The 18218-nt window shown below is 54.2% G+C and overlaps 6 protein-coding genes across 6 annotated transcripts; 4 read left to right on the forward strand and 2 right to left on the reverse strand.

Moving 5' to 3' along the window:
- Positions 1-188: 188 nt before the first annotated feature.
- J4E87_002525 (uncharacterized protein) lies at positions 189-2792 on the reverse strand (the record flags this gene model as incomplete). The annotated part of the gene is made up of 2 exons (XM_049374162.1): positions 189-589; positions 644-2792. The coding sequence occupies 2 exons, from the start codon at positions 2790-2792 to the stop codon at positions 189-191; spliced, it is 2550 nt and encodes an 849-aa protein (XP_049236302.1).
- A 4139-nt stretch (positions 2793-6931) lies between these two features.
- J4E87_002526 (uncharacterized protein) lies at positions 6932-8978 on the reverse strand (the record flags this gene model as incomplete). The annotated part of the gene is made up of 2 exons (XM_049374163.1): positions 6932-8307; positions 8480-8978. 2 exons carry the CDS (start codon positions 8976-8978, stop codon positions 6932-6934), a joined length of 1875 nt encoding a protein of 624 aa, XP_049236303.1.
- A 680-nt stretch (positions 8979-9658) lies between these two features.
- J4E87_002527 (uncharacterized protein) lies at positions 9659-11122 on the forward strand (the record flags this gene model as incomplete). Its single annotated transcript, XM_049374164.1, has 4 exons — positions 9659-9662; positions 9722-10345; positions 10396-10850; positions 11033-11122. The coding sequence occupies 4 exons, from the start codon at positions 9659-9661 to the stop codon at positions 11120-11122; spliced, it is 1173 nt and encodes a 390-aa protein (XP_049236304.1).
- A 1526-nt stretch (positions 11123-12648) lies between these two features.
- On the forward strand, positions 12649-13304 carry J4E87_002528 (uncharacterized protein; the record flags this gene model as incomplete). Its single annotated transcript, XM_049374165.1, has 2 exons — positions 12649-12814; positions 12871-13304. The coding sequence occupies 2 exons, from the start codon at positions 12649-12651 to the stop codon at positions 13302-13304; spliced, it is 600 nt and encodes a 199-aa protein (XP_049236305.1).
- Positions 13305-14447: 1143 nt separating this feature from the next.
- On the forward strand, positions 14448-15998 carry J4E87_002529 (uncharacterized protein; the record flags this gene model as incomplete). The annotated part of the gene is made up of 3 exons (XM_049374166.1): positions 14448-14654; positions 14713-14811; positions 14865-15998. 3 exons carry the CDS (start codon positions 14448-14450, stop codon positions 15996-15998), a joined length of 1440 nt encoding a protein of 479 aa, XP_049236306.1.
- A 798-nt stretch (positions 15999-16796) lies between these two features.
- On the forward strand, positions 16797-18083 carry XYNF3 (Endo-1,4-beta-xylanase F3; the record flags this gene model as incomplete). Its single annotated transcript, XM_049374167.1, has 1 exon — positions 16797-18083. The coding sequence occupies one exon, from the start codon at positions 16797-16799 to the stop codon at positions 18081-18083; it is 1287 nt and encodes a 428-aa protein (XP_049236307.1).
- Positions 18084-18218: the final 135 nt, after the last annotated feature.

The following is an 18218-nucleotide window of genomic DNA, read 5'->3' on the forward strand; positions in this document are numbered from 1 at the left end:
GGCGGATTAGTACTCGGGTGGGTGACCACCAGGGACCACCCGCTGTTGTATGTTTTTGCCCATTTCTCTTCTTTTTTTTTTTGCCATCATCATGTACCTTAGAGAAAAGTCAAAAGAAGGCATGTAACGTTTTTTGGGTGTTGCAGAGCTGACTTGGTCGGGAAGAATGATGTGTTTCGATACCTAGACTAGCTGGACGGAGAAATTCCTTCACTCCCACTCTCGACCGCCTCCTCTTGATCTCGATCGCCAACATCATCCTCGTCTCTCTCCGCTGTGTCGATGTTCTCCTCTCGTTCCAAATATGGCGGTGGTGCAAGTTCCTCGCTCTCCGCCTCTCCCTCTTCGTCCTTGCCTTCAACCCACACCCTGTTCAACTCCGCCTCGATTTCCTCTCGTCTCTTCTTCCACTCCTCGACTTTCGCAAGCCTTTCCCTCAGCTCTGCTAGCTCCTTCTCGACGCTCGACTTCTCAGACTGAGTGCCTATGCGTTGAAAGTCCCATTCGTCGCCGTGGTCGCCCATGCCGAGGGTTAGTGTGTAATCGTGGTAGCGCTTTAGGGATGCGCGCGTGGATATCGTGATCAATGCTGGAGTATGTGAGTCAGTTGAAGTCACCATGACAAGGGAAATGGAATACTTACTAATGCCCTTGGCTTTCGCGCGTTCATACAGCAGGCCTTCGACATCACTGCTAACCGCACTGGTGCCCTCATCAACAAATGCGTATCGCGGCTCGTGATAGAGTAACCTTGCTATGCCCATTCTCTGTTTCTCGCCACCACTGAAGACGTCTTTCCATACTTTCTTCGTGTCCCAGCCGCCTTCTCGATCGGGCAAGTAGCCCAATTTGGCTTCTTCAAGGACCTGCGAGAGTTCAAAGTCGCGACGGCCTGCATCCTTCATATCGGCATCGGTGTGAGGATAGATGACTTGGTCGCGGAGGGTGCCGGTAGAGAGGTAAGGTCGTTGAGGAAGGAACATGATGCCGTCCACGCCGATGCTGCGGGGACGACTGACAAGACCGCGGTATGCGGGCCAGAGACCAGCTACAATGCGCGAGACGGCGCTCTTGCCGCAGCCATTGGGGCCGGTGATGAGGAGATGCTCGCCGGAGTGAACGATGAAAGATAGGGATTCCAGGAGTTCTTCTCCACCCATGGGGTGCAGGGCTGGGGCGACGACTGGAACGTGTTCGAGGCGGATTCCATCGAATCCCTTGTGGACTGTGCCTTGGATATCGGAGACGGAATAGAGTTCTGGTCGCGTGCCGGGTGGAGGGTAGTATGCTTCTGCGTGGACGCGATGGAGAGTGCTGATCAGGGTGTAGACGCGTGATGTGTAGCCGGCCAGTTCAGAAAGATCTTTGATACTGTACATCATGCGACCGCCGGCATCGGCAAGCGACAGCATGAGTCGCTTGTTTGTGATAAAGTCCTTCATACGGCTGCGCTCGCGGTGAGATTTCTCTCCTCCGGGTAGCTCGGGTGTGCCTCCTACACCACCCCATTCGGGCAAGAAGACTGGGAGCGAAGTAACCAGGTAACCGAAAGCCGACCATGAGTACTTCAGCACGAAGTCTTCGAGCATGTTGTACCGGATCTTAAGACTGTAGATGCCTTCCATCCAGTGTTTAAGGTCCTTGAATCCTCGTTCCAGGAAGTGCTTTTCCATCTCGTCACCGCCGTAGAAAGCCACTTCTTCAGCGTTTGCGATGAGTCGGGAGTGCAGAGCACGGAACTCGCCTTCTCGTCGTCCTTCGACAGCTTTGAGCTTGCCAAAGGGAGGAGAAAGTTTCCGCAGTACTGTCGCGGTGAGGAAGTAGTTGCTCAGCAGACCGGTAAGCGCTAACGGTCCTAGAGAGCGGTAGAGCTGATAGTTGAACACACAAAGATCCACAAACGGCTTTCCTAAGCTCGAGTACAAGGATGCCGCACTCGCACAGAATAGCGTCAGATCTTGTGTGATGTATTGGTCTGCCCCAACGCCTACACCTCCATCCAGATTCTGAAGCTTGTAGTAGTTCAGATGGTCGTTCAGGTACAAGTCGTGGATGTACCGCGTGAGTCGCGTTCGGAACGCGATGGAGACCTTACTCTGCAGGAACTTGATCATAGCGTTCGTGTACGAAGAGAAGGTGCCAACACCAAGCCATTTGACGATGCCCCAGAGGAATGCCTTGCCGTTGCCTGCGACAAGGTCGCGCACGATTTCTCCGTCTAGACGCGCTACGACGAGTGACAGATACGTCCGCAGCATGAGGAAGACGCTATGGCTGACCAGCAGACCCGTCTCCTTGCTATTCCAACGCGGTATCATGATATTCAGGAGGCTCAGGAACTGGTGTAGGAAGGCCAAATTGAGGCCGGGCTTCGTCTGCGGTGGCGGCGCTTGCGGGTCGCTCGAGGTCGTGTCAGCCATGCGAGCTGCGCGTGGCGGCTGGAGGAAGAGTCTGCGATGCGCATCGAATGTGGTTTGCTTGGTGGGATGGATGACCACCTTGGACGTCGAGTCGCGGTAGGGCACGTAAATGGTTCTGGAGCCATCTTTGTTCCTGAGTCCGGAGTTCCTCCTCAGCAACCGTCGGCCGGTCTCCTTCTCTGCGCGCCGGCTCTTGTACCATCTCGTACCTCCATATCCGGTGCCTATGATGGTGAAGAGGAGGGTGATGGTGGATAGCAGCTTCGTGAGCTTGGATGCGCCGCGGACGCGGGACTTGAGGAGCGTCGCATAGCGGTCATAGAGTGCTAGGAGCGGGTCATGAGGCTGTCGCAAGGTAGACTGAGCGGCCATTGTTGACCGTGTACATCCTCTCTGGGAAGACTGTCATTTCTCGCAACGGCGGTGCTGGAGGTTGGAGATGGTGTACCTGGCATGTGAGCCAGTGCGATGATGCTTGCTGCGGTTTGAGCCGAGGCATGTGAAGGTGCACGTGCACTGGGGAAATCCGGGGTGGCTCCACAACAGTTCGACGAACACAGCCGTAGAGCAGGCTACTGTTGTCTCCTCAATCTTCACGCATCGACGAGATTTGTTTCATACTGTCACTAAGAGTCTGAGAACTGAAGACTTTGGAATTAACATTACTAAGTTTCAAGCTCGACTACCATCCGCCACGGGAAACCGTGGTTGTTAAACAGCAGCAAAATGCCTCCAATGCACCCCCAATTTCTTTCTCGATTATCAATCCTTCTCATTAGCTCAAGCAGTCGAAGATTCTTTGTGTTCAATCTGCTTCATTATCATACACAGTTGGCTCTTCAGCCAGCCTCCTAGAAATTCATACAGGTGCCCCGCCTGCTCGCAAGTATCGCCATTACCTCCCCAATTAGCCAGTGCCTCGACGATTTGCGCACATCCTCGCAACTCATGTAGGACTATCTGCCTTTTATGTCTTTCTTGCTCACCGTCGTCAAACTTGTACTGGGTGAATGGAGATGACTGCATGTACAGGTTGTAATTTTCCGCGTCCCCAATGCTCGTCACAGACGAAGGGGAGAAAACGGTCTGCGAGAAAGGAAGAGGCTGGCAGTAGTTCCAAGAAAGCGATGTCGAGACTGGGTAGCTCGTACGGGGTCCGCGACTATCGCTAGCAGCAGTCTGGTACCAGGCCAAAATCTTGGATGTGATGCTAGAGTATAGCATAGCAAGATGTGGGTCTGACGAGCATGGACACCTGAGAAGCCGCAAGATGTTCTCTCGTGCTGACCGGACAGTATGAAGAACGGCATCGAATGAATCCCTCGAGTGGCCCGGGTATGTGACGTGTGGCAGGCTCTCGAGCGTCGAATAGGCCAACGGATAGCAACTATGGCAGTTGTCTGTCGTGACTTCGGCGCAGGATGCCATATTGTCGTGTCCTCCTACGGTTTGGCTCATTGGACTATACGGAAAAGATATAGAGGAGGCCGAACGTAGATGCTCCACAGTCTTTGCACCGCTAGGGTGATAGTCCGTGGGGTTTGCGTCATCGCCGCTGATGTAGTCGTTGAGAGTCTCCCAGGTGGGATACTGAGACTGTACCGCCTGCTCCTGAGTGAAAGGATTTTGGAAGAACTGGTCTGTCCCAGCGGCTGACATATGTTCCGGCTGAACATGTTGTCTCGACAGGACGTCAGTGTCCATGTAGGTGGTATCTTGAAGGATTTCATTCGGGTATGGTGGTTCAGGTGCAGTCTCGGAGTCAAAACCTGAAGGCGTGGATAGGCTTGGTGTAGGTGACCAGTCTGAAGGCCAATTCGACGTGGCTTCCGAATCGGTCCGCCGAACGGAAGGAGTTTGTAGCATAAATGTGCCGAACTCATTGCCACTTGGTGATGGGCGTTGCCTTGTGACTTTGACAAACGGAGACCCATCTGGGTTCCTCTTCCTCACCCGGCCTGGCTTTCCGTGTTTTCTCGAGACGCCGTATACGCATTTCGTGTGGGTTTGGAGGCAGCGCGCACAGTCCGGATGCTCTTTGCTGCACTTGACTTTCGACGCGGCACAGGCGTCGCATGAAGCCCGGAGCTTCAGATTCCCGTCCCGCCGAGGTGTAAATGGTTTGGGTGCTGAAGTAGGTGTAGACATCTTGAGTGGTGTTTTGTTGCTTTCAAGTATGACCGGAGATCTCCAGAGAATGGGTCGAGATGGTGTAGACATTATGATATAACGGGCATCCTCTGTCAAAGAGTCGGTGTCGGGTAAAAGATAAGCTGAGCGTTGTACTACCAATTCCTTCAGGCCAGTTCCAGCTCCATGAGGCTCCACCGCCTTTATATATGAACTGTTGTCTGAATATTCTTACCTTTCCCAAATGCATCATTGTGGTGTAGGTGAGATTTAGCGCTCTCGCATAGAGCTGCATCGCAGGATTACCATTGCCATGATTAGCGCACCCGCATGTCTCAGCCCTCGCGCCCACATCATACCTTGCTACCCGGCAAGCGAGCTGCACACGTCTCTATGAGGTCTGTTCGCTGCATGCTGCATACTGTCTGCGGCCATGTCAACGGTTGCAGCTATCTTGATCCCTGACACCACGTTTTCCAGGTGTGAAGGTGTGGTGTGAGTGGTCAGCAGGGAAGCTAATGCAGGTGGTGGACGGCTGTGCGAGAGAAAATACGTCTTGGTAGCGGTGCAGATGCAGCATCCAATGAACAAATGATGTGTCAGCCGCATTGTGCTGACAGAAGACTCTGATACTGAACGACATCGCAGCGCTTTCTTGAAGAAACGAGTGCCAAGGTGAACGGCTGATGCTGGCTACCGGACGAACGGTAGTTGAGGTCGCTGCATGCATTTTCTCAAGAGCTCTGCGTGTGTCCAATGACGCAGGACCGACCCTGCTCTCGATATGGTGAGCGCAGTCGTATGATAGACGTCGCACATGTATAGTAATACAGCAACATATTCTAGCACACGAGAGGAAGTTGGGAACATTCATTCATCTGGATCGAAGATGATACAGAGATCCATCGTGCCTTCCAATGACGACGTACATAAGACTAGCGTGCTGCTGGCCGAGATGGGTAAGCGCTGCCTGCAGCTCAAAATAACTCTCCACCTCAGTGGCCAGCACACCCTCCTCTCGCTGCACCTTTCGATCCTGCTCCTATAAACGTCTTTCTACGTATCCTTGACAGCTTCTGCATGTTTCTTCTATGACGGTGAGCCCACGTGTGCCTGCTATCCACTCATGACTATTCATTTGTCGGCTGTGCACCGGGTGGAGCACCTCCGTTGCTATATGCAGGTCGCGATACTGTTCCGTGGATCAGATAACCTGAATAGGATGGCATTAATTCTCTAGCCAGGAACGATAAGAGGCTGTTAGGTGCGGCTCTGCGAAACAAGCTCGAAGAATCAAGGACCATCCTTGGTGCTTGTGGTACCTGAACCTAGAGGTAAGCATGGCACGAACAAGTGTTTAATCCGCGTACACTAGCTGGAGGGGAGTCGAAAGCTTACAGTAGAAATGAGAGTATGTTAATAGTATTAAACCCTTTCTAACATCCACAGCAATGAGCACTCATTATGGCGGTATTGACTAGCCGTAACAGCGACATACCCTCATCTGCGATAACCTCGCGATCTGATCGATCACCATCTTCTGCAAACTACTACATTGAGCCCACCACATCCACAACTAAACCGAATCCATTTCAAACCGCACCCTCCCAGGCTACCCAAAGCCCATTTCGTCCACGCGGCATGCAGCTACCGAACATGTAAGCGAAACCCCTCCCGCTATTCGCTCGCTCAAAACCCACCCACCCGTAAGCTCTGGTGTTGGCGACAATTCTCATTCGAGACGACCTATCCAACCCCCTGCCCACCAGGTAAAAGCACGCGACACAGCCTCCACATGCACATGCACGCCGCAACCGCCAAACCCATGCGGGTTGAAAACGTGGTCAGCCAGGTTACTATCTTCACGGCTGACGGCCCAATTCGATATTCGCTAATCTCATTGCCATGGCCATGTGCGCGGTTCCACGCGGCCGGGTACCGGTGAAGCAGGAAAGGTGGACATGCTGTAGCGAAGAGAAATGGACAATAGGGATGCTTCAGATGTGACGGTGTCAAAAAAGACAAGATGCGAGGGGTAGACACGTGGGAAAAATGTAGTATTGCGGCTCTGTGGTTTCCAGAGATCAGCCGATCTCAACGCCTGACGCTCCAGCGCAGCCTTATGCAAGTTGAATCAATAACACCAGACCGCGAGTATGGTCCTGGTAAACACCCTTACGCCATAACATACCCAGTTATGCATGAACAAACAATGCCGAAAGACTGGCTACAAGTAGTTCCCACCCGAATATGCCAGTCCTGCGCCATCAAACATCATGATCGTTTCCAACAGTGGACTGCGCCTTCAACTAAGAGACCGCCTCTTTCATCGCTTCATCAGTGGACGTCTTTTGAGCCGCGGTCGATTCTAGCCGAGAAATCTACTCTTCAGCTTCTGTGTTCCAAATCTCCACCTCCCTGTTTTCCAACTCCTTCATCTTCTCTTCCCCGAATATGGTCTCGGTCGGCAACCCTGTCTTGCCATAGTTCACAACAGGACCAATAGTATTGATCCATTGCTGTCTCCTCTCCATCAGAGTGCGTATTGGCTCGCCGACGCCCGGTCTCGAAATGCCAGCGTTGGCCACAGGATGGCTTCCGCCTCCCGCACCACCAGGCCGCTTGTTTTGTTTCTTGCCCTTGCCTATATTGCGGTTGCGCTTAAGGTATGCGGCGTTGAGTTGGTTGTCAAGATCGTCAGCTATAGTGTTGTACTCTTGCTGGGCTATGCGCTCCTCGGTGAGTTCGAGGAGGCGCTGTTTCCGTGCGCCGTTGATGATGGACTGCTTGCGGAGTTCTTCTTGCAGGAATCGTAGCCGTTGAGCTACTTCGTCGTCAAAGTGGGAATCGTACGATTGCGCTTCGGCGTCTGCTTCCGAGATTAGGCCAAAGTGTTTGAGTTCCATCAGCACGCGGTCTTCTATGCCAACGTAGTCGGTGCGATTGGTTTGTTGCGGAGGTTTCCAACTGGGCTGGACAAGTTCGGGAAGTTGGGCGGCGGCGGGTATCGAGTTGTTGTTGGTGACATCTGCTGGTGCACCTGCACCTTCGTCAATGTCCATGGCGTCTCCATTGATTCCATTCGTCTCGTGTTGGGAGTTCTGATTGCCGCGGCCCTCGGGACGTAATGTGGCTAGCAGGCGCGACAGGAGAGGACCGGTAGACACCTGGTCGGTCTCAAGCACGTCGTCTGTTATGTCTTCGGCTGCCCCGCGCGGGACGTTGGGCGGCGGTCGCTGGTCGTTGGAGTCTATGTGCATAGAACCATCCTCTTCAGCCCAGATCTCCTTGTAATGCCGCGGGCCCCGCCTAGGAAGCACAAAGGGCGCTACTCGGTCGCCACGCTCTTTCAGGAAAGCAACATCTTCCTCGGTAAGTGGTCGTATGTATGGTTCAACGTAGTTGGCGAAGACAGTGGCATTCACCTGCGACGGGGGCTTGGCGTTGGAGAAGTCCTTTGCTGGTGGTGACCCGGCTATCCTGTCCCGGAGATTGGACTTGGGAAAGTCGGCGACGCAGTAAATCTCCTTCCTTTCCTCGATCGACATGCCCGGGGTGACTTCGCGTATATGGTATATGGTGGGGTCATCGAATTTGGCGGGGTCTGGGCCAAAGGTTTGGAACTGTGGTACGGCGGGCGCGGGCGCCGGTTGGTGGGAGACATCGGAGCCGCTGGGTGAGGGAGCATCGGCTGGCCCGCCGCCGGCAGCAGAGGGCGGGGCTTGGGATATCGGCGATGAGATGGCGGAGGAGTTTTCTGTGCGTGAAGTCAGATGTCTGTCGAGTCCTCTGATCTTGAGCTTGACGATCAACTGTCGGCGTCTAGGAGCCATGTTGAAGAATGTGTAATGTAGTGCATGTGGAGAGTGATTGCATGGGTACAAGTAGAGTCGCAGAGAAGAGTGATTGCCCAGTGTTTGTTGACTTACCTTTGGCGTCACCACCGTCCTGCCTGGCCAGGCCATGGGCACCAGTCGCAGGCGGGTGCTTTCCGTCCTCGTCGTGCTTCTTGCTCACCTTCTTGAGCTTGTGTTTGCGCTCCTCGCCGTCCTTTTCCCTGTCTCTTTCGCGCGGCGCGCGGTTCTTCTTGTTGTTCATGAGTTCCCTCAGCGCACCTTCGGACTGCACGCAGCGTGATTCGACGTTCTTCAGGACATTCTTCTCGATGTTATCGCGCATAAGAAAGAGCTGCTTGCCGGACGGGATCGACGAGCCGCTGGTACCGCCGTCCAGAATATCCTCGACGGTAGTAGGGCACTTCTTAAGATATGAGCTCAGGCGATTCCCAAAGTACGATGACGACGCGGCAGGCTCGACCGAGGCGCGCACATTGGGGAGCGGCGTTGTGTTCCGGCTGCGCGGTGGCTGCGAGGGCTTGGAGCCCGGCTTGGTCGCCTTTCCCTTGCTACCCAGGCCTGGGGGCGCCATACTGGACGTGTCGCCGTGGGTTGTCGGGGTATGCGGGGAAGGAAGTCGCGTCGGCGCACGGCAGACGCGAGGCGGTGGCGGAAGTCTGGAGGCTACCGGCGTGCTATCATGGGCGCTCTACGGGCGACGGGCGTGCATCAATGGGGTTCGTAGCAGGCGTCGGCGGTGGTGGCATGGCCGTCGCGGGCATGCATGGTGTTGGCAGGCCTGGAGGTCCGGGGCGTGCTAGCCTCAGGACACGCCAAGTCGCGAAAGCCCATGGGCGCTGCGATAAGATGGATCGTGTCGGCGGCCCAACGTCATTAGCGACGCCTCAGCACTATTCATGCACAACGGCATCGTCTGTAATTGCCCGAGAGGCCTGTGTGCATGCTGTGCGGTGTCTCTTGACGCAATCTCCTGTTCGCGCCAGTGAATCAAGCTTTGGCTAACGTGCTGCCCGGGGCTGTCGAATCCCATCCGGGAGGGGGCGGCTGCGTGTTGCTTCCGACCAGCCTCAATGCTAGCCACCCGCTGCCAGCTCCACCACCATCATCGCCGCCTCTTAGCAGACTGCCTCCCTGCGCTCGCTCGACACCCGCTCTACCAGCAATGCATTGTAGTCGGCCTGTACTAGCGGCCTCTGTGTAACCCTCGTCCAGTGCGCGCTGTCATCTGTAGCCACTCGCAGTCGCTCCAACATGTGTACGTCACACAGGCTTGCCGCCCGTTCGCCTCTGGCACCCACGCTGACCCTCCTATAGCTGCCCAGCGGATTGGCATTTTTACCATCGACTTCCCGGATCCGCTCGTGATCGACTACGATAACAACCAGTTCATCACCCTGAACGACTCCGTCTCGTTCCAGTATCGCATCCTCAACAACATCCAGACCCTGTCCACCAAGGGCGTCGACAGCAACCAGGACCCATACGGCATTCTCTACGTCCCCGATGTCAGCACAAACAGCTGTAGGGAACAAGAACGACTTCACGTGCCCGAGAATGCGACGCGGATAGCGAACCTGCCCACCGACAAGGACTACGCCCTCATCGCCGTTGCGCCCTGGTTCTCCGCGCAATGTACGACGGAGTACTTCGCCGCCGCGCGCAACCTTCCCACCAAGGCCTTCCTCACATATCAGCCAGGCGACACCAACGCCAAGCCCCCAGTGCTGAACGATGCGTCGTGGAACCTTGAGGATGGCGGTAGTTGGCAGACGGCTAACGACTTTCCCACCTACGCCCTGTCGTCAATAACGGGCAACAATATCATGGATCAGCTGAACGAGTACTCTGGAAATCTCAGCTCAGTGCCCCATGCCGACGAACTATCACAGATCTACAACTCGTCCGACTATGTGCGGCTATGGGCAACCGTCAGTACTGGTGAGTACAGCCTGCTCACATCTATGAACGGCACTAACCTCGCTGCTCAGACTCCGGTGGTCAGCTTCCAAGTCTATGGGTCTTCCTCGTCATCGTACTAGCAATCCTCCTCGTCGCTGTCAGCATCACCTCCCTCATCATGCATATCATCCAACGGAGACGGCGCAACGATCTCCGCGAGCGCGTTCTCAACGGCCAGGTTGACCTCGAAGCGTTGGGCGTCAAGCGCCTCACAGTCTCGCAACAAGTCCTTGACAAACTTCCCATACATACCTACACTGCTCCTGCCACTGCGAGTGAGCCCGAGAAAGCGACCACACTCCAACCGCCGAATCAAACACTGGGAATGCTACATGCCGCTGTAGATGCGGAAACTGGACACAAGGGGGCTCCGTTATCCCGTCGCTCATCTGCGCCCACAGTGCCTACATCTGGCGTGTCGGCTGCGTGGTCTCAGCCTACATGTCCAATTTGCATGGATGATTTCGAGACCAACGAGACTCAAGTGCGCGAGCTTCCATGCCACCACATTTTCCACCCCGAATGTATCGATACCTTCCTCCTCAGTCACTCCTCGCTGTGTCCTATGTGCAAGCAGACTGTATTGCCTGCCGGCGCTTGTCCGGTCAAAATAACCAATGTCATGGTACGGCGAGAGCGCCATATCAATCGCATGCGGGCGCGCAGTGCACATACAGCGAGCGCCCAACCAAGCTCTGCATCCACGGCACCAGCACTGCCAACTCGACCGCCGGTGGCTTTTGGGTCGCTTGGTAGCAGGATAGGCGGTGCCATATCTGGGCGGCGCATCTTCAGTGCGCCTGTGCGCACGCAATCACGACCACACGATATTGAAATGGCAACCACACCGCCACCAGATGCCCCAACGCATCACCAATCGACCAACGCACCACCTTCACAAACCACGCAAGACTGCAGTCCCACACAAAACAGACGGGAATGGGCACGGCAACGAGCATTGGCTATGCTTGGTCCGCGTCATGCACCGGCTAGTGATGTGGAAGAAGAAGAGAGCATTCCGAGGTGGCGGCGGGTGTTCCGCAAGGTCTTTCCAAGTTAATAAGCGATTTCCTTCATCACGATACCTCAGCATAGTTTCGGCGCAACACTCTCATTAACGTAATGTATTACAAAGGCGTTCAGTATCACGGGAGCGCGTCTGGATTTGGAAAGGGAGATACCAGGGCTACATAGGATACGGCCATCGCGTACAAATATTGAATTGTATTATCTTTGAATTTGCTATCTCATACTTTGAGCCTGTCGGTTCCCGGCTGTGCGGGCTTAGCTGCTTTTGCCATGTCGTGACTTCCCAACCTATTTATCCAGATCACACATCCAACAACAGCAGCTACCCGACTCCTTATCTCCACGCCTCCCTGTCGGAATCCTATACTCGACCACAGTGCGCTAGCACAAACATTATGCATCTTTCAGCTCGGGGACAGTCGCGCAAATCACACTGGGACGAACAACGAGCACCGCTGATATTGCCATTGATGAACGACACGAACGCTAGAAGAAAAGCTCTCTCCGATTTCCGCACTACCGTTTTGCTGGCTGCAGAAAGTCTTTTGATCCTACTAGCTCGCTAGAGCTCTCAAACTCTCCCAGGAAGTCCAGCCCATAATCAGCCGTCGCACGTCTGGTTCGTGACCTCGACCGGGTCCATCAATCTAATATATACAACATTCGCCTCTTGCATACCCGTCTTGTACTTGTCACGCTACGGTAATTTCCACAACGACTATTTTTGGATTGGCTCTCCCCCAAGCGTTTACATTTTACCCCAGGATCTGAACGTTCTAGAGCAAGATTGCCCTGCATTTGGCGGCATTGTCTCGCTTGCTTGCCGGCTGTCTCGTACGGAAGTCTACGAGCAATATCGACGGGCAGATCTCATATCTAAAGCATGGCAGCCTTACCATCTTTGTTTCCATCTCCGAGCTAGAGGTGCAAGAGGCGAATGCAAGGTCGTCTGTTGGTAGCGAGTGGCTATCTGTCGCCGTCTTACAAGAAAATGTAGCCAATTACATGTCTATGTCTGCGGACCACAAGACTGCTTGGTTTGCACAGAGAGCTTTCCGGAGTAGGTGTGGTCAAGATGTACTACTCACGTTCTAGGTCTCGTAATCGGATAATACGTTGACATATAAGGCGATCATGTCCCACAGTTACTCCAGTCTGAGTAGCAACACTACACTACCACCATTATCCCGCAGTCTACTTCTTCTTATCAGTCTGCTCTATCTTCTCGATCTACATCAGTAAACACCAACGCGATGAAGTACATATTTACCACCCTCGCCCTTGCGGCCGCCACCATCGCTGCTCCAACATACCAAGCACCAGATTCATTCAAGATCAAGAGCGTTGTGTCCGGTGGCTCAGGATGTCCTCAGGGCAGTATCGACATCAACTGGACCGAGAACGGCATCATGCCAATTTGTAAGCCGCTACCGCGTTATATTCCCTCTTGGTCTCTCTACTAACCTCACACCCAGACTTCAACAAGCAATTTACAGCGCGGGTGGGAAACGGAAACGCTGCAGAAGACTCACGAAAGAACTGCCAGATCAACCTCGGTCTCGAATTCTCCCCCGGCTTCTCCTTCGCCATCTTCAGCGCAGACTACACTGGCTGGGGTGAGCTGGACGGCGGTGTTACTGGTGTAGTAAAGTCGACATACTACTTCTCCGGTCAACAAAGCCAGTCGACGTCAGCACTGAGTATTCAAGGTCCTTTCAATGGCAAATACTTCAAGCAGGACAACGTGCCAGCTGCAGTCTGGTCACCATGTGGTAGCGATGCCGCTTTCAACATCAACAGCGAGGTCGCCTTGACACCATTTGCTACGCCGGCGAGCGGTGTGCTTGCTGCGACAAAGGAGGCTGGTCGCTTTACATCAAATCTGTACGTGCAGTGGAGAAAGTGCTAGTGGGAAATACTCGGAGTATGTGTAAAGGGGGGCCTGATGGAAATTGTAGTTGTAGATCATGCTTAGTGCCACGTAGAGAGATCAAAATTTTCTTTCTCCTTATTGCGAACGCTCATCACTCTGTCGACTGTGCTTGTGCATCTTATCAATTTTTTGCATAGCCTGTGGCTCTTGCATGTCGGTATCCACGCAGTACGCTGTGACCAGTAAGCTTCTCCACAGCATGTGCATGATGTGGCGGGTGCGGTGACACATGAACATCGCACCGCGACTACAAACCCTCAACATCAGCTTGGCTTTCAAACCCTTTCCACAACATTCTGTTCGCCCTGTTCACTATTCCGAACTCTTATCGTCTCACCGCGAGACATACAGGCGTCGTTGATCCTTAGCCCGTATCCACCCGCTTCACTAACGTGATGATCGTAAGGCAAGACAAGAAGCCGCGGCAGGAACGATAACACTGAAACTCTTGCGCGATCCACAAAGGGAACCACAAGAGTACGCGGACACAGGTTCGTCCGTTTTGTAAAGCGAGAAAGACAAAAAACTAGTCTCAAAGTCGACACGTCGAACGCTAGTCATGGCCTTGGCAGTCGCGATGTCCGTTTTCCAACGAAAGATCTAGCCACGTGAAGCGATTGTCCCGCGTTCAAGGGGAAGGAATCCACTTCTCGATACGGCAGGCACCGCAATGGACCCGGCGGGGTGCAGCGGCCTGGGCAAACACACGATGCGCAGATGGTGGGCAATTGCCGGGAGTGTTTAGTAACGACTGCGACCTGGAATCCGACCGACGTCGGGAGCTACTGAAAGACTCGGAAATCTTGGAAGACGACGATGATAGCTAGCTCATTTGTCGGTAGACGGCTCATCTAGGCGGCAGACACCCACTCGAGCTAAGCCCCAAGAATAGCGGGGAAGAATATTTTATTGGGGAAGGGATGATGCAAGCGGTAATCTGCTGTTTGTGACCCCACTTCGAAGGGTCTCAGCCAAGATGCTACAACAGGCGTACTGCCGAGGATAGGGACAGTCGCGTGGCGACTCGACTCGTTTAAGAAGTGACCTTGACCCGTTCGACTTGTCTCTGCCGATACCCAAATCAACTCTTACACCACCACTACTACCATCGCCTCAATCATGTCTCCAGGAAAAGTTTCGACTCTCGACTTTGAGACCTTCTACAACATCATCGACGGCAAGCAGCGCGGCTCAGACAACATTCACCATGGCATCAACCCCGCAACTGGCCAGCAACTCTGGGATGTACCCATTGCGAGCGAGCAGGACCTGAACGACGCTGTTGCGGCCGCGAAGAAGGCCTTCCCCGCATGGAGAGATACCCCTGTAGGTTCTGACTGTACGAAGCGCATGTGAGACACATACTGACTTTCTACCTCTGCAGATTGAGAAGAGGAAGGAGCTCCTCAACAAGGTCGCCGAGTCGTACCAACAACACACTGATGACTTTGTCAACCTGCTGTGCAAAGAGTCTGGCAAGCCGGTACGTCATAGCCGTTCTTGGGATCATTGACATCCTTGCTAACATACGAATAGAGAAAGTTTGCTGCCATTGAGGTTGGTGCCGTTGCTGGATTCATCGGTCACCACTTGACTCTCGATGTCCCTTCTGAGAAGGTTGAGGATGAGGAGAAGACCATCTACACAGAGTACTCACCTCTCGGTGTTTGCGGCGCCATCTGCCCATGGAACTTCCCTCTTGTTCTGAGCACTGGAAAGATTGCACCGGCCCTCATGACCGGAAACTGCATGATCGTCAAGCCTTCACCCTTCACACCTTACACAGCTCTGAAGTTTGTAGAGCTGGCACAGGAGATCCTCCCTGCAGGTGTCCTCCAAGTAGTCGGCGGCAACAACGAGCTCGGTGTTCAGATGTGCCTCCACCCCGACATCGCCAAGATCAGCTTCACCGGCTCCATCGCTACCGGAAAGAAGGTCATGGAGACATCTGCAAAGACCCTCAAGCGCGTCACACTCGAGCTGGGTGGCAACGATGCGTCCATCATCCTTCCTGATGTCGACATCAAGAAGACTGCACCTGAAGTCGTCATGGGTGCTTTCCAGAACAGCGGTCAAGTATGCGTCGCTACCAAGCGCATCTACATCCACGAGTCCATCTACAAGGAGTTCCTTGAGGAGATGGTCAACTTCACCAAGTCGATCAAGATCGGTAACCCAGACGATGGCGACAACCTGCTCGGACCTGTTCAGAACCAGATGCAGTACGAGCGCGTAAAGGGCTTCTTCGAGGACAGCAAGGCCAAGGGCTACAAGTTCGCCGCTGGCCAGCCCGACGTCAGCACCGGAAAGGGGTACTTCATCCAGCCAACGATCATCGACAACCCGCCCAACGACTCCCGTATCATCCAAGAAGAGCCATTCGGTCCTATCGTGCCCACCCAGCCGTGGTCCGATCTTGATGAGGTCGTCGCACGCGCTAACAACACAAACACCGGTCTCGGTGCCTGTGTTTGGGGCAAAGACGTCGAGAAGGCCTGCAAGGTAGCGCGCCGTCTCGAAGCTGGTTCAGTATTCGTAAACTCATGGGAGAAGCCAACACCTCAGGCGATATTTGGAGGCCACAAGGAATCTGGCATCGGCGGAGAATGGGGCAAGACTGGTCTTCTTGCATACTGCAACCCGCACGTCATGCACGTCTACAAGTCATAAAACTGGGCAGATAACACCCTGCATGACCACATAGATGAGCAAAGGGGATGATCACAACCCAGTCAATACAAGAATGTTTTGAAATGCTTGAAAGGCTTGAGTACCTTGACCCTGCGATGATGTGGCGGGACCCATTGAACGAAGGAACATGAAGCATTTGATAACCGGTGGCTAACATAGAAATCGTCTGTTCGCCTGGTGTTCGTACCGAAAAGGGTTTAGATGACATCTACCTCTGACAGGCTTAGCGCTTGGCGCACCCAGAGCACGGGCCCGCATGATGCTTCGTGCCTGGATGGCGGTTCTCCATTCATATCGCATGAGCGGCACCTACCCACACGCAATATCATCGTTTTGCTGTGCGCCGCATCAGCCCACTGTTCATCGACTTGTCGTTCGTCGATGTTGGACTGGAACGGCTAAAGTCGCTCGGTTCCGAGGTTCCTTTGGGCGCTGCCGTGCAATGATCTCCAGGATGCCGTTTCACGGTTTCATGAAACAATGCGCCTCATGGGAGCTAACCGCCCAAATTTGACCCACCATGGAATCGCTCCAGACGCACAATCGCGGCTGGTGGTTTGTATAAGATGGAATCGCATCCGCCGCCATACTGTTTCTTCACTCACTCGGTCATCACCATTCTCTACACACTCTCTTCATCTTCTCTTCTTTGAACCCTACTGGAAGCGTGCTTCCTGACATTCTTTTCTTGAATACCCACGTAGAAGCGAGCTTCTATCCTTTTTCCACCTACCAACCGAACACCTTTGAACCCGAACCGATCGAAAAGTAGCAATCATGCACTTCAGCACATCCTCTATCTACTTCGGTGTCGTCGCCTTGTCTTCGACTTCCGCTGTTCTCGCAGCTGCTCCCTACGGACAGTGCGGTGGTCAGGGCTTCCAGGGCGACTCTACCTGCCCCCAGGGATGGTCCTGCGTCAAGAGCAACGACTGGTACAGCCAGTGCGTTAGCGGTGGTGGAAACGGCCAGGCACCTCCTGCTGCCACTGGCGTCGCACCCGCACCCGTTGTTCCCTCCGCTGCGCCTGTGCCATCGATGAACGCCACCGAGCCCATCGCTGCCCCTGTCGCTGTTGCCCAGCCTGCTGCCACTGGCTCCGCCGGTGGTGCCAACGGCTCCACCCCCGACGTCGCTGGAAGCGGTGCCAACGGAGCCAAGTGCTCTCTCGATGCTGCCTTCAAGTCGCACGGCAAGAAGTACCTCGGTGTTGCTACCGACCAGGGTGCTCTCGGCAAGGGCAAGAACAAGGAGATCATCGTCGACAACTTCGGCCAGGTCACTCCTGAGAACAGCATGAAGTGGGATGCCACCGAGGCCACCCAGGGCAAGTTCACCCTCGACGGCGCCAACGCGCTCGTCAGCTTCGCCACCGAGAACAACAAGCTCATCCGTGGACACACCACCGTCTGGCACTCTCAGCTCCCTACCTGGGTCTCTTCCATTACCGACAAGACCAAGCTCCAGGAAGTCATGGTTGCCCACATCAAGAAGCTCATGACCACCTACGCCGGCAAGGTCTACGCCTGGGACGTAGTCAACGAGATCTTCAACGAGGACGGTTCCTTCCGCTCCTCCGTCTTCTACAACGTTCTCGGCGAGGACTTTGTTGCCACCGCTTTCGCTACCGCAAAGGCCGCCGACCCAGAGGCCAAGCTCTACATCAACGACTACAACCTCGACAGCCCCAGCTACGCCAAGACCAAGGCCATGGCCAGCAACGTCAAGAAGTGGATCGCTGCTGGTGTCCCCATTGACGGCATCGGTTCCCAGTCTCACTTGTCTGGCAGCTGGCCCATCTCTGACTACCCTGCTGCTCTCAAGCTCCTCTGTGGCTCTGCTCCCGAGTGCGCCATGACTGAGCTCGACATCAAGGGTGGATCTGCTGCTGACTACAAGACTGCCGTCACCGCCTGCTTGGACGTTGAGAACTGTGTCGGTGTTACCGTCTGGGGTGTCAGCGACACTGACTCTTGGATCGGTGCTGCTTCCACTCCTCTTCTCTTCGACGGCAGCTTCAAGGCCAAGGAGAACTACAACGGTCTCTGCACCGCTCTTGCTTAGATGCGTAGAGTGAACATGAGAGTTTCAACTAACTCTACCACCTTTCGGTAGACGTTGAGTGTTTGTTTTGTTGAGATGGGATGGTATTCTATCGTATATATATTTACTTCTTTGAGATGAGAACATCATCTTTCA

This window comes from Alternaria ethzedia (assembly GCF_023757985.1).
Source record: "Alternaria ethzedia strain BMP 0044 chromosome Unknown scaffold_4, whole genome shotgun sequence".
Lineage (NCBI taxonomy): Eukaryota > Fungi > Ascomycota > Dothideomycetes > Pleosporales > Pleosporaceae > Alternaria > Alternaria ethzedia.